Source organism: Sparus aurata, chromosome 9 (assembly GCF_900880675.1).
Source record: "Sparus aurata chromosome 9, fSpaAur1.1, whole genome shotgun sequence".
Taxonomy (NCBI): Eukaryota; Metazoa; Chordata; class Actinopteri; order Spariformes; family Sparidae; genus Sparus; species Sparus aurata.
In genome coordinates this window covers 307,912-324,019 of record NC_044195.1, presented here as the reverse complement: position 1 = coordinate 324,019, position 16,108 = coordinate 307,912, and the positions used below count along the sequence as shown (strand labels likewise).

Genomic DNA, 16,108 nt, shown 5'->3' with positions numbered 1-16,108 from the left:
TGAAGACAAACACCCCTTAAAATGAATGATGATGTTGCTCTACAAATGTGTTAATAAGCAACTGCTAGCACGCAATGTCACTATCAGACTAAACAGCGCATTGATTATATGTTGTGTTTTCCACTCCCTACAAAGTGGCCGAAATATCTAATATGCAGGTTTAAGTGTTCAGGTAGAATTATAAAGCCAAGATGCATTGTGGAGTTCCTTAGGGTTCTGTGACATGTGCTTGTCTAGCTCCATCCCATGCCCCTGTTGGACCCTATCATCCATAAGAAGAATGTGCCCATTATTTAGATAGCTGCAGGTGAAATGCTGAGGTGGACATGAAATACAAGGATATATATAGGATATAGTTCTGTAAAAATGTCACTTTGTTTCAATTCATTGACTTAATTTAAAATTATGCCAGAGGGATTAATTTTATAATTCTTTTAGGTATCATTGGAGACATTATCTTCCTGTTATGGATCTTTTAATTTTGATCCTGAATTGTGAAGCACTTTTAAAAGTCAGTTTCAATTGATATATTTCTGCGATGATGGGTCATTGGTACATGATGAATTACTGGTATAGGTGCTATACGTAGGCATAGCCATACGTAATGGTTATGCCTAATGACGGCCGTTCTAATGCTGTTGGACAACCTTGTAGATAGGGCTGGGCGATAAATCGGTAAAATCGATTAATTCGAGTTTGTGGTTTAGGACAATTTTTAAAAAATGAAAATCGATTTTCTTTTGGTTTCTCTCAAACCACACTCCCCTGCAAAGTTTGTTTAAAGGCTGTTGTAACTAAAGACAGCGGCCAACCCATTTATTTCAGCATCTCAGACAGATGCATGCATCACAGTCGGACACTTGTTATAAAGTTTGTGCTACGAAGACCCAGAGGTGTAAAATAGACAGCAAGCACACACCTCATGTCCTGTACATCCACCAACATGTCATGTTTACTATGCAATGCATGCAGATGTTTAATTTAGTTTACATATCTTCAGGGATATAAAATACTGTTTGTGAACAAAAGGTACCTGTTGCAAAAAACTATTTAATTAAAGTTATGTTCACACGTTATCAATCCCAATGGGGAAACTGATCTGTTTTTATAAAAACATGCAATCTGACATGTTAAATGTGTGTTTAGAAAAGCATTTTATCAAAAAGGGACACTTTTTTTTTAAGTTGAAGGTGAACTGTTTAAAATGACAGGGCAATTTTGTTTACAATAAAAGCATTCAAATAAAAGCAATGCTTTTAATAATTTCGCTGTCATTTAGAAGAAAAAATTTTTATTAAAATTGTAAATCGAGTTTGGTGTAAAAAAAGCAGAGATTCAATTTTCAGGCCACATCACCCAGCCCTACTTGTAGATGAAACACAGTTGGTTACATTGCACTGTATCTTCTGCACCATTCTTCTCATTGACAGGTCTAATAAGTTATGGTGTGGCACTAGTATCAATATGCAAAAGATGTTTAATTTCTACACCCATTTCTGGATAATTGTGGGAGTGGAATTGAAGCCTGTGCACAAGCATGCAGTTCCACAACAATTGAGAATTGTTAAACAGAAGTAGGCATTTGCATAGCTTTATAAATCTTTATAAATGTCTGTCTTTGTGCATACACACAGTTTATGCTGTGAGTTTATACACAGTTTCATGAATCTGGACCCAGGTCTTTCTGAAAAGGTATGTTGCTACTGTATTTGAATGTTTGTTTGATCCTGTTCATCTATTTCTCTGTCTCTCCAGGGGATATAATGGTTGGCACAGAGATGCCCATTCCCTAAGAGCGTGGGCACTGAGGTCAGACACAGTCACAGTTTTCTCTCTTTCTAGTGTCAAAATAATCAGTGATTGGGTAAATGTGTAGTCCATTTGATGTGTGTATGTTTTAATGTCTTGTTTGTACAGCTCTTTGCCCAAAGTGTCTGTGGACCTGACTCCAGAGTCCTATAGGTCTCAGGTTCTATCAGGCCAGGATCACTGGATTTTGGATTTTTACGCCCCGTGGTGTGGACCCTGTCAACACTTTGCCCCAGAGTTTGAAGTCTTAGCTCGGGTGAGTTTATTTTTCCTAATAAATCTTTAATTATGTGGTTCGTGTCAGTCACAGCCAAGTAGACATGACATTCATATTAAAACAGACTTTCCGGGGCGCCGTTTAGCTCAGTGGGTAGAGCGCGCGTCCCATGTGCCGAGGCTCTGCAGCGGACCCAAGTTCGACTCCTGGCCTGGGTCCCTTTGCTGCGTGTCACTCCCCCTCTCTCTCTCCCTGTTTCCTGTCATTTCTTCAGCTATTCTATCAATAAAGCCGTAAAAAGGCCAAAAAAAAAAAAAAACAGACTTTCCAGCAGCCACATGCTGTGACATAAAACACAAATGTACATGTTCTTTCCCTTATGTATTAAAAAGGATGTCCTTTTTGCAACTGACAGATTCTTAAAGGGGAGGTTCGAGCAGGGAAGGTGGACTGTCAGGCTCATCATCAGACCTGTCAGTCAGCTGGAATCAGTGCCTACCCTACCGTCAGATTCTACCCATACCTGGAAACGGGAAGGGTGAGGACACTTTTATTCTAATAAAGAGCTTAACCAATCAAAACTTCATTCTTAAGTAATTTTACTAGAACGTGATATAGCAATCATTACATAAGAGAAATTTTATTAGGCAGTCATTTACACATTAAAAGGGGCACCACCTCTATTGATGAATTAATCAGTTTATCAATTAATTAGGAGAAAAATAATCACATCAAATGAATCAGTCCTACACCCAAAAGTTTGCAATTCTGATTACGTTGACTTCCACCCCTGTTATAAAAGAAAATGCACACAGAAACAACAACTTGATTCAGCGGAGACACACAGCATGTGCTCTTCGGTTTTGTTGCATTTGATAACAATTGCAGAGTTGGGATGCATGGAGAAAAAGAGTCTTAAAATGACAAAAAGTTGACTTAAGAAAAAGGGAAGATTACAAAATTATAGAATATTCAGCAAATGGTGGGCTTTTAAGATTGTGTTGTTTTTTTGTAGAAAAAAAGAGATGTCCCAAATTCCTGTATACAATTTCCGTTGTTTGTTATCCCAAACATGATTGAAAATAGTCATTAGTCTCTTTAACAGCAAAAAGTGGCTTCACGGTTAATCATTCCTTCAAGTTTATAAAAAACTGGTATGTAACTATTCTTGATCTGAAGCAATTTCTGAGGCTGTTCTGCTAATACATTTTTACATAAAGGAACCTATAATCAACCTATTTCAATTTCAGGCGTAAACAACTGACAAGTTAAGTCACACACACCTCCAGCTTAAGCCCCTTCCTTTTCAAGTACAAATGCAGATACAGATAATTTTGTGGTTGCTCATTGCTACTGAACATGGGTGCAGTGTCTAAAGATGTATCTGTGTATGTTGACAGCATGAACACAGTGGGGAACCTCTGAATAGCCGGGATGCTAACGTGATCGCTGACACCATCAGACAACGACTACAGCAGCTGTCAAGGCGGTTTCACAACAAACAAAAGGTAACTCGCAGTTCACCTCAAGTTTAAATGCTGTCAAGTGAACCAGAGTGTGACGTCTGTCTTTTTCATTGCAGGATGAACTTTGATGATCTTTCAGTGGTGATGGGAGAAAGACCTGTAATCTGATAGGTCAAGGATGGGCGGAAGTGGATTTGATCGGTCCAGCACAAACATCAATCAGTTAACACTCCTTGAAAAGTAACAGACAGAATGACTGTTACCTGCTGTGCTGAATGTGCTAAATAATTCTGCCTTGTTTTATTTGTTTTGATTTTGTCTCAATGTTGTATTTACTCTATGACGTAAAACTGTGAGACACTGTATACTGGATATGTAATTGAACCACACACACACACACACACACTGGTGTGTTTAAAAACTGGTGAACACAATAAAACATGCATTTCTATTAAGATTTTGAGTCACATCAGTTTAACAAACTTGACTACAGTATTTACCATTTTGGGGTATAGGTTGGTCGGTCAGGTGGCAAGCATTAGTTGGTATACTACCGTTGGCAGGAACTTAAAATCTCACCTATAGTTCTTGCTGACATCTTTAACTTTATGAACTTGTTTTTTTCTCAATGCAATGCATAACTATAGCAAGCTGTTGCACCACAGTAATATTTTTGTTTAAGTCTGCTTCTCCAGATCATACAGTTGGGTCCGGAAATATTTGGACAGTGACACAATTTTCATAATTTTGACCCTGTACCATGACCACAATGGATTTGAAAAGAAATAATCAACATGAAATTGAAGTGCAGACTTTCAGCTTTAATTTCAGGGTGTTTACATCAAAATTGGAGGAAGGGTTTAGGAATTGCAAAAAAATTCATACATAGTCCTCTAATTTCAAGGGACATAAAGTAATTGAACAAATTAATATAATCATAAATATAAAACGTTCATTCTTAATACTTTGTTTAAAATACTTTGCATGCGATGACTGCCTGAAGCCTGGAATCCAGGATCTTTGTGATGCTTTGCCAGGCTTTGACTGCAGCTGTCCTCAGATGTTTGTTTGCAGGTCTTTCTGCCTTAAATTTTGTCTTAAGCAAGTGGAATGCATACTTGATCAAACTGAGATCAGGTAACTGACTCAGCCAGTTTAGAATAGTCCACTTCTTTGCCTTGAAAAACTCCTGGGCTGCTTTCGTAGTATGTTTTGGATCACGGTCCATCTGCTATAAATCACTGTCCAATCAACTTTGCTGAATATGAGCAGACAGAATGTTCTTATAAACTTCTAAATTCATGTGGCTGCTTCCGTCTTCTGTCATATGATCAATGAACACTATTGACCCAGTGCCACTGGAAGCCATGCATGCCAATGCCATTACATTGCCTCCACCATGTTTTACAGGTGATGTGGTGTGCTTTGGATCATGAGCTGTTCCAAGCCTCCTCCATATTGTTCTTTTCCCATCATTCTGGTACAAGTTGATCTTCGTTGCATCCGTCCAAAGATTGCTGTTCCAGAACTGGTCTGGCTTTTTTAGATGTGTTCTGGCAAACTGTAATCTGGCCTTTTCTATTCTTGAGGCTTGTGAATGGTTTGCACTTTGTGGTGAACCCTCAGTATTTGTTCTTGTAAAGTCTTCTCTTCATGGTAGACTTGGAAAATGATACACCTACTTCCTGGAGAGTCGTCCTCACTTCACTAGATGTCGTAAATGGGTTCTTCTTTACCATGGAAAGGATCCTGCGATCATCAACCGCTGTTGTCTTCCATGGATGCCCGATTGTTTTTGTATTGTCTAACTGTTTTGGCCACTTGTTTCTACTATGTCTCTGATGGATTTGTTTTTTGCAGCCTAAGGATGGTCTGTTTCACTTGCATTGAGAGCTCCTTTGACCGCATGTAGTGGATTCCCAGCAACAGCTTCCAAATGAAAATGCCCCACCTGAAATCAACTCCAGACCTTTTACCTGCTTCATTGATGATGAAATAGCAAAAGAATAGCCCACACCTGTTCACGAAACAGCCTTTGATTCAATTGTCCAATTACTTTAGGTCCCTTGAAATGAGAGGACTATGTATGCACATTTTTGCAATTCTTAAACCCTTCCTCCAATTGTGATGTTAATACCCTCAAATTAAAGCTGAAAGTTTGCACTTCAATATCATCAGAATTATTTCATTTCAAATCCATTGTGGTAGCGTACAGGCTACAAAATTATGAAAATTGTGTCACGGTCCAAATATATACAAACCTAACTGTATAAGAGTTGAAAGGAGCAGTGGGTCTAATTTCAGATCTGAGCTAGTGCTTTGTTCAAGAGCACTGACACTAACATAATGTGCATGATTTGATGGTGGGGAACACCGGAGTAACTGGAGGAAACCCAGAGAACATGCAAACTCAACACAGCTCCACTCCCTTCCCCAGTTGAATTTGAAAACCCATCGTATTGCTATGAGAGAAGGCAACAGGATCCGATGAGAAGTTTCATATTGCTATGAGAGAAGGCAACAGAATCCAATGAGAAGTTTCAATGTTCAACATATAATGTTATACAGCCTGAAGGATTTTCTGAGCAAATCGCAGGAGGATTAGGTCAACCTGCAAGGAGGAATAGATAGAAGTAGAGAAAAATGTCTAGATAACTAGGTGGCACCTGACTATAACTGAATATTGGCATGTTAATATAGCTAATTTTTAAAAAAATTGAGTCGATGAAGGAGTAATATAACATTCTTTGATTTTTCGCTTTTCTTTTTTATTTTAAGTATTTCTTTGGCCGTTATATGGCCTTATAGGTAGATCAGCTGAAGATGTGACAGGAAACAGGATGTCGAACCCAGGGCCGCTGCAACGAGGACAAAGCCTCTGCACATGGAACGCATGTTCTACCAACTGAGCTAAACGGAGCCCTGTTCTTTGATTTTTTTAATGTAAATATACAATGAATATTAACACTTTCAAATACAAAGGATTCAAGGAAATTAAACTAATCCTTCTTGGGAAAATAGAGTCAAAATAAAAATTGTTTTTTCAGCTCTGAAGCTATATTTAACAAGATCTGTGGCATTCAATTTTTTATGCAGGACCAAATAACTTCATGATGTGATGACTACATGACTACTACTACTACTACTACTACTACAGATAAGTAAAGAAAGTAAAAACTAGTGGGGAATATTAAAAATAAAAGATTCTTCATTATGGTAAAAAGTGACTTCATGTTATTCATTTGATTACTGTAATCATTCAGCAACAACCAATTTAATGAATGAATGTTGCCAAGGTTCCTTGGGGTCTCTTGGAAGTTCTGGACAATTACAATCCAGTTTGGTGAAAAATGAATGATTGGTTGTGTTAAGACAATGACAAATTGCTGCAATTTAGGCCAGATGGACAAACTTTCCAAAGGATTTTGCAAGGTCTCATTTAAATGGAAGTTTCAACATGAATTTTTCAAGAAAATCCATGACGTGATCTGGGAAAAGTTCCAGATTCATAGTGAGTTGGCATGGATGACCCATGTGCAAAGTTTCATGAGTTTTGGAGCATGTAAAGCTCTCAAAAATTCATTTGAGAGAACAAATCCTTACATTACAATAGCGCCTTTGCATCAGTCAGTGTTCTTACCATAAATAATAAAATAGTTGGGAAAGGGGAATGTTTCTCTGTTCTCACCTTGAATCTCAGTTAAACGACTAACTGCAAGCAGGATTGCGTTGCGCTTGGGGTCAAATGTGGTCTAATATTTTTGATTTAATTATTAATAATTTTTTTATTTTATTTTATCTACTGTCATAATCCCAAATTGGGAAATAATTTTTTTCCACTCACATTACACACATGCAGTGTAGAGGAGATGAGTGAAGGGGCTGCCACACATGCTAGGGCGCCCAACGAGCAGTGTTAGCGGTTGTGGCTTGCTCAAGGGCACCTCGACAATGCCCAGGATGTGAACTAGCATTCTCCAACTGCCAGTCCACATCGTACTTTTTTGGTCCTATGCAACTTACAGAATGTGATGTAAGACTTTCAGGCCACATACATTGATGTTGGACCCTAAGCAAAGTAGGAGATGTGGTCAATAATTAAATTCTTAAAAGAAATTAGCAAATGGATTTTTCAAATAGGGACAGGGATGGGCAGTGGTAGAAGAAGTACTAATTCAAATACTCACTGAATACATTAGTATTAGTATCAAAGGGTACGGGTAAGGGTAAGGGTAAGGGTAAGTGCAGAATAGACGATTTTAGAAAAATATGTATTATATTAGTAGATTCTAATCCTTGATGCATTACAGTGTCCATCACTTTAATGTTGAAGCTTATAAAGACACTGAACTCACTTTAAATACTGCTGTGTAGTATGATAATACATCATGGTTCATAAGTTGATTTGTATTTTATATTAATAATCTGATCCTGCAAATTAACTAATAACCTGAATTGTGAAATAAGTGTAGTGAATAACCAACCACAGGTACTGACTTCTCATAATGTAACAATGACTGAGTACACAGGGGTTGAAAGATCAACATGTTGATGGGCATTTCGCCTCTTGTGATTTCCATTTTGACCAGCAGGTGTCATTGTTTAGATTCAGTCATCCATTCAGGAGAAATTTGAGCTGAAGACTACATCAGAATGGATTCATTTGGTAAAGTGTGTTTAAAAATGTGTTTTTATCAGCTTTTAAATTAGTTTAGGATTCTTTTGCATGCATCTTTTGACATACTGTCCATGATGCATGCTTGGAACCCATGACCCTAAACATGGTAAGTGTGCATACTTAACAAGATACATTTAGAATACCTAAACGCTGGAAGCCTCTGGAAGCCCTGAGATTTGAATGGATGTCTTTTTACACCTGGGCTAAAAGTATTAGCTCGGTGACATATCGATGGTATAAATAAGGTATTTTCAAAACAATTTGGAATCTCAGGTTTCTAGAGACTTAAATCACACTGTATGAACTCACTGTATAAAGACAATTATTATTCGTTTGATTCGCTGTGTTACATTTTAAAACAAGTCTCCAGCCACTTCATTTGTTTAGCAGAATGCTGCAACGCTGTTTGCTGTGAAGCTCCAGAAATGTTTTATGGACTATGGAATTTCTCCTGTATATGTATTAGTCAGGTTCACTATATAATTTTGTGGGAATTTTGGGGGGATTTGCTAAACTATACATTTTTGGAAAGGTTATTGTATAAGGAGTCAGAAAATCAATGTTTGCATTTGCCCAGATGTCTATGTAGTGGCCATATTGAATTTTTAAAAAATGGCCGCCGTAAAACTTTAATTTGTAATATCTCGGCTTCTGAATAAGCTGGAATGTTGATTTTAACTGCTAAACCCACATTTTCGGGGTCAGGGAATCAAATGGCACTAGTTACAAAGCTACAAAACTCTACCACATTAACCCAGTGGGTCAAAAATGAGCCGGTGTGGTTGTTTTCTTGCAATATCATTGTAATGAAAAGTTGTCTGCATTTAATATTCCATGTACCTCAAAAAACATGTTTTGTTTTTTGTCTTCCCATTGAAATACATCCAAAATATGGGTAAAAACTACACATCACAAGCAGTTGGTCAGATAACTCAGAGTTCCTTATATTGAAGAGTTTTTCCTTTGAGTTTAAAATAAGCTAATGTAAAACTTGGATGTTCTGGAACTATCGACATACACATTTAGACCACAGTATGATTAAGCAACCTTTTTAATAAGACAGTTTATATACATCATCAAAATCATCATCACTTTCATGCATCACGGCTTGGGAATCGTCATCGTTCTGGCACTGGCTGCAACACTGACACATGTCAGTGCAGGCTAAGTCCTTAGCTCTGCAGGAGCTCCCAGAAGAGCAGTCAGATTTACACTTGCATTGGACCAAATCAAGGATGGCCTTTGGGCTGGGAGGACCTCTGTGGTCACTGGTTTGAGCATGCCATCCGAGTGTTTGAAGTATCCGTTTTGCAAAGGATCCAGCAGTGGATCCTGCAGAGCAATGGCTGCCTGTGCCCACACTCTTGTTTGGACATGGACTCTCAAGATGTGCTGCTTCAGAGCTCCAAGTGTCGAGGGATCTTATCACTTTCTGCCCTATGTTTGCAGAAGAGATGCCATCGCAGTTGCGGGATTGCCTTGATGTTGATCCCCTTGGGTGAGTAAGCTGCACATATAAAGGATTCCCGGGCTGACAGCATTCCTTCTGTCACATCTGCTTCATCCAAAGGCATCTGCAGAGCATTGACAATATCTTCATCTGCTTTGAGGTAGAACTGCAGCCAGGTTGCCTTGCCTATGTGGGAGAACCTTCCTGTGTTGTGGGCCCCAGTGAATGCATGGAAGGCTTGCAAAGCCTTTGCTCTGTCTTTACCTAGAGCTCGCCACAGTGGTTCAATCGGCAAAACACCAGAGGCCATAGAAATGGACGTGTTCTTCCACATGAGATCATAGTTTGCTGAGACTAGCACTAAAACATCTGTATCTGGTGAGAAAAACACCAACTGTGGGTTTCGCTGTGAAGCCAGCACAGCCTGTTGGATAAGCAGTGTGTCTGCTTCTTTGTTGTTTTTTTCTTCAAAGACAAGGTCTTTGTTGCTCCTAGTGAGCCCAGAAGCAGATGTGATGATCAGCTTGGAGGATCCCTTGTTGTACTCCAGAGTTTTGGCAGCAAGATATTCAGTAAGATCACTCTTAGTCTTGTCATGGGAGAGGAACCTACTCATTGGGATTCGTTTATATCTAGTTGTAATCTTCAGAGAATCTGCCCTGTATGTGTCAAACACGAGGATGATTTCATCATAATCTCGTGTAAGTTGCATCAGTCTGTCATTGAAGCAGCCACTCAGATCCTTGACTGTTAATACAGTCGCTGGTTTTTCGCTCAGCTTCTGCACAAGCACCATACCATCCACCAGTGCTATCTTCCGACTTGGCTGATCAGTAGATGTGAGGTCTGTGAGTCCTGTATCCACTGCATCTTGATGGGTAGAACTTCCAACTTGAGGCGGCTGATGGTTTTCATGGGGTATGTCTTCTTTTGTCAGCTTCTCAAGTAGATGGATTAACTTGGACTTGTCATGGCATGGCAGAATTGTTCCATCAGGAGCGAACAGTGCCCTTGGTGTCAGAGTGAATTCATAGTTTCCTATGGCCTCTTTCTGGTTGATGTCTCGGTTTGACCTGGCAAGTACCATCAGCCTTGCAAACAGGTCCTTGGTCTCCTTCAGATCCACAGTATTGTCTCTGAGCTTCACTGTAATCTTCTTGTTCCCAGACAGGAACATCTTGTTGTTCTCTTTCTTCACAGGGGCCCAGAAGCTGACATCTCCATTGATACGCTCTGACACATAGGGCTCTATTTGCACTCAGCGCAATTGACTTTGTACACTGGCGCTTGTGTAATTCCTATTTTGCATTCGGCGCACATTGGAATTTTCCCTCCGCAGACGCACGTCCTTAAATTAGGGAACGACTTTGCGCTCCGGGGGTAGGTTCAGCGAAAAGAGGAGGCGTGTTCCGGCGCAAACGTTCACTGGTGCTATTTTGCTGTTTCAGAAAACAATTGCGCCACAGACCAGGAAAAACCTAGTCTAAAGTCAGTGGCGCTTATTCAGATGCTATTTTAAGGGCGCATGCTTGGCCATAATGTATCGTGTGCTCAACCTGCATACACTTTGCTTCTCTCATCTACAAGGAGGCAGTTCCCGATTTTGCAAACCATACGAAAAAAGTTGAAAAGATTTAAACAGAAGAACAAATTCTTTTTCCCTCTGATATGCGACGCGCCCGCCGTAGCCGTGAGGGTCCGGGAGTGGCAATGCGCAATGTGCTCCTAGTGGAGCGGGTGGACGGAGATGGAGTTGGGGAGGAGGAGGAAGGTGCACAACAGGAGCAGGTGGTGCGTTTGGAGACTTGAGGCGATGCGCCTGAGAGGCCGCAGCAACATCGCCACCCGGTCAAGACGGGCATTAATACCTTGCCGCATCCCGGACAGTGCGGTCCGGTCTGACAATGCTGCCACTGCGTGTAGTGGGTCTGGATCCTCTGCACCTTGGTGTTTGCGCTGCTCCCTCATCAGCTGGCCGTTGCGCACTGCTCGGCCCGTGCGCACTGCTCCCGTGGCCCGGTGCGATGTCGTGGGGATGCCAGCCGTAGAAACAATTGTGGCAATTTCCTCCCACGCCCGTTTAACCAAAGCTAATTTGGATGGATTTCTCCCATCCACATACAAGGCCACTTCTCGGTCTTTTATGGCCCTGACGAGGACGTCGGTCTCCTCGGCTGTGAACCGCTCCTGGCGTGTGCCTGGCAAATACGCCATTATAATAGCAATCCACCATGGAACAAGTGCGCCTGCTTTTAAAGGGAATGTGAGATGACGCTCTGATTGGTTTATTGCACGTTACGCCCAAACCACACCTATAACTAATGTAGCTACTTCAGACCAACCCATTTTAGATTTGCGTCGGGCGCAAGAGTCATTTATCCCGCCGGCATAATAGCAACAGCGCCTGAGATCCGCCCAGAAAGCTCCTTGCGCTTTGCGTTTGATACTTGCGTTTCAGATCGTTAAGATAGAGCCCATAGTCTTCATACAACTTCTGGCCAGTGACATCAGCATTCAAGATCTGTGGTACATACTCATCTGGGATGTAAGCATGCGTGATCACATTATACAGGTTGTCACCTTCAGTGGCAAAAGGGTTTCCATGGCTGAGTATGGCTGCCTCGATCTTATCGATTGTATCATGTGCCCTCTTGACTGCACTTGGCCCAAGCTCATGATGCTCTGTGATTCTGTCAGCTTCCATGTCAAACTGACTCTTGAACTCTTTCGACAGACGAGAAAGTTCTGTTGTGACCATGAAAAATCTCTGTCTGGCATTGGCATTGTTGGAGATGCCAATGATCCCAGAGCTAATCTTCATTAGCTTGTTCAGGTGTTCACATGCATGGTCTGCCCCAACAGACACAAAGGGAATGACTCTCTTGGTGACTGATATATTGCCTGCTCGTAGTTCCTCCCATGTCTGAGGATGATTGGTCCTCAAGTCATGCATGTCTGCACGTATCTTGACCAGAGTCGCTTGTACTTGATGCAGTCCATGGCAAAGAACAGCTTGCTCAGTGCCTCTCCAGCTTGTAGATGGAGTTCCAGGTCAGCATTCCGAGTTGCCGCTATGAAGGACAGGATTGTTTCCACACGATGTAGGTAACTCATCATGGCCTTGAACATTGCATTCTGGGATTTCTGTTCCTTCCATTTCTGGAATGCTGTGATTGACCTCAGCAGTAGTCAAGGCTTCCGGGATGGTGCTGTTTGCTTGCTTCATGGATTCAGCCTTCGTGTCATTCTCTTCAGAGCAGGCAGCTTCTACTCCCTCTGTAGCCTTCAGGCACACATCTTTCAGTTGTGAGTTGTCCTTGAAGAACTCTTCCAGAGCCATTTCAAAGAGTGCTACATATGAGGAGATATGGGCATGGAGAGCTCACTTATAGTGTGTGCATTTCAGGATTTGCCTTGTCGTGTCAGGACCATACACATCAGCTTCCACCCAGGCATCATCTATGCCCGAGTTCTCCATGGAGGCACAAAGAGCTCTGAGGGCTGCCATGACGACTTGCAACTCACCCAGTCTGGGAAAAAAACATTTGTTTCAAGTCAGGTCTGGCATCTAGGAGCTTCACCACTTTCTCATAGAGGGCCATGTCAAAGGTAATGACTGTGGGGTGATCTTCCCCAACTGCCAACTTTCTCAGTTGATTTGCTTGCATGATCACAGTCAGTAGAGTTGACCACTCGTGTGCCACCTCTGGGAGTAGTGGCAGAGCTCCAACCTGTGTCAAGGGAAGGCTTTCAGACAGCAGTGAGTTGTATCCGGCCCAGCCTGGAATGTTGCTGGAGGTTTCTTCTGCTTTCATTCTTGATAAAGCAGATGCAAAATCCCATCTTAGCTGTGTCAGCTGATAGGAATCTGAGATCCCCTGGTTGATGTCAAACTGTTCTGACCTCTTGTTAAGCTCCGGTTTTGGCTTGTCACAGTGAAGCATCTCTACATGGTAGGGAGTGACTGACTGACAGACTCTGTGCATCACGTATGATCAGAGGTTCTGCAACAGGTTCTTTAGAAGGATCAACCTTCTGGTACACTGTAGTGATCGTTCCATGAGTGGTTCCTTTTCCATCCTATGTCCTCTGCAAAGTCTGTTTTATCTACTGCAAAAAACACAAAGGTCCCCTTCTTCAGGAATGGTGGTACATAGAGGCCTTGGTGCGCTTTGATGTTTTCTACAACAGCATTGGCCAAAGCAGTTTCCATGAGAAGGGCACGGCCATGTGAAACAGAGTAGCCATGAGCATTGAGAAGATTCATCAGCTTCTTGTTGCATGTGTCATGGACAGTCAGCGCTAGTCCCAGAACCTGTGGGTTCTCTCGTGCTTGGGGTGACCTGAATGATGCTGATTCACTGCTCAGCATTTACTTTACCTGTGCACAGGATTTGAACCCATACATGATATTCTGACTCACCGTCAGTGTTGCTCGGTTACTCTGGTTCTCTTTTCAGTTTCAGTATTAAGGTGTGTAGTTCAGCTGGAACATCGCCAATGTCACTAGATACCTGTATGACATTTCTCTTCTTGGTCTTAGTAAAGGTTGCAATGCTTTTCCTTATTACCTGTGCTGCTTTGTAGATTGTCTTCATGCGGTTCTCCTCCTCCTTGCCAGCTGTCATTGTGGTAGAAACCATGTCCTCTTCACATGCATCTGGAGAGTAGAGGACTTCTTTCTATTGGGACGAGCACACGCCAGGTGTGGAAAATCAGTGAGGATTCTTTCTTTCAGCCATGTTCTGCTGAATGCAGGTACATGAGTTTCAAAGACTTCTGAGCCAAGCAAATTGAGACAAGTGGTTTCAATGTCATCCATATGAAGGTACGCTTGGTTTTGTGTTTCTACATCAACAAGGTTGATCAGCTCAAGCAGACTCGACCTTTGTAGAAAGGGTTCTTTGGCAGTTTTGCTAGTGGTAGTTTCTTGAAGAGCGTGGAACACATTTTCTCTCCAGCAAGGTTTGTGGTATTTCACATCAATTGCATGCGCATCACCAGGTGAGATGCAGGTGTTCAGCCTTGTCTTCATTACAGTATTGTAGGAACATGTCCTTTGTCTCATCTTTATATCACAGAGATGCGATCTTCATGGCCATGTAGGTGTCCCCCTTGACCCACCTTCTGGGACACCATAATGGCCTGGATCTCTCTTCCCATATTCTTTCTTCACACTCCACCAGTGAAACAACAACATGTGCGAGGCAATAAACATTGCCAGGAAGAGCCTTAATTTCTGTCTTAATGCTAAAAAGTACTAAAATGTAATCTCATCCTTTGCAGGACAAAATACTCTTAATCAGCTGGATAAGAACCCAAACATACTTTTTCCCCCTGTTTTCTGAGTTCAAGGAAACTACAGTTAGTGATTTCAGATTTAATCTCTGAAAGTGTGATGGAGCCACAGCTCCACCTAGTGGTAAGTCTGGGTATAGTTAAGAGGAGAGTTTCTGGAACAGACGGACTTTATATTTGTGCTTATAAACATGATCACCTACCTCCAACATATATTCTTGTACCAAAAATTAAGCTAACCCTTTTCGAAATGTTTTTAAGCCATCAGTGCTGCTAAAAACGTATGTTACTTGAGTGTGTGACTTGTTATAACCAACAACTTCCCTTTTTCCTATTAGACAATTTCTGTCATGTTCTTCTTTGTTTTGTTTTCGTATGACAAATGTTGGTGTAAAGACCATGGTGGATTTCGGTGAGTAAGACAATCGCGATCTTACTTTTAAACCATTATTCTGGTTTAATATGTAATAAATTCATAATATGAGCTGTGACATCACCGGAGGAAGTGACGTGCCAGTACGTCCTCAGTTCCGCCTTCAGCAAAACATTAAAAGAAGCGAACCCCACGTTGCTCGCTCTCTTCTCTTCTCCTCTTTTTTGTAACCCGTACCTGCTTAATCTTTTCTGCCACGTGTGTAACCTATATTTTTCAAACCTAATCTCCGTACTTTGCTTTGTTTGCGGCTCCGGACTTTTTCTCCGGACATTTGAACTGCTTCGAGAGCCAAACCCAAACAACGCGTTGTTATTTTGAAAATAACTCCATTTTGAAACCGAAGCAAGAACGAGATTAATCCTCTTTTTATATTTCTTTATATCGTCAAGTATTGCAACTCAGTAAGCCAGAAGAAGCTATTTTTGTTCTTGTATTTAGTAACTAAGACAGATCGTTCGGCCGGCGTTTCTCTCCCCGTTATTTTTATACAAGAAACCTAATCGATATATGTTCGGAGCTCCGTAATAACCAGCTCAAGAAAGAGACTCTGACCAGAACTTGTGATTATTATAAAGTCGGTGCAGTTAACTGCTCAAGAAGCCGTGAAGAAATCCACAGCCTAAATTAGAAATAGCACCCGATCGTCTCCGGTCGCCTCCAGCGCACGCAAGCAAGAACACTGCTGGGCCAGGAGCTGTCCTCAGGTGAACCGAGACGGCATCACTCTCCAGCGGCTCTGAAACCGCCGCCGCCT

The 16,108-nt window shown here is 41.4% G+C and overlaps 1 protein-coding gene across 2 annotated transcripts in view; it reads left to right on the top strand.

The window, feature by feature from the left end:
- Window positions 1-6,562, top strand: part of dnajc10 (DnaJ (Hsp40) homolog, subfamily C, member 10) — a 91,987-nt gene extending 85,425 nt beyond the window's left edge. For both annotated transcript variants that reach the window (XM_030428602.1, XM_030428600.1), the window contains exons 21-25: window positions 1,756-1,809; window positions 1,918-2,065; window positions 2,442-2,564; window positions 3,427-3,534; window positions 3,609-6,562. In XM_030428602.1, coding sequence (XP_030284462.1) covers window positions 1,756-1,809; window positions 1,918-2,065; window positions 2,442-2,564; window positions 3,427-3,534; window positions 3,609-3,620 — 445 coding nt within the window. In that variant the 3' untranslated portion in view covers window positions 3,621-6,562. The remainder of the gene's footprint in view (window positions 1-1,755; window positions 1,810-1,917; window positions 2,066-2,441; window positions 2,565-3,426; window positions 3,535-3,608) is intronic.
- The last annotated feature ends 9,546 nt before the right edge of the window (window positions 6,563-16,108 follow it).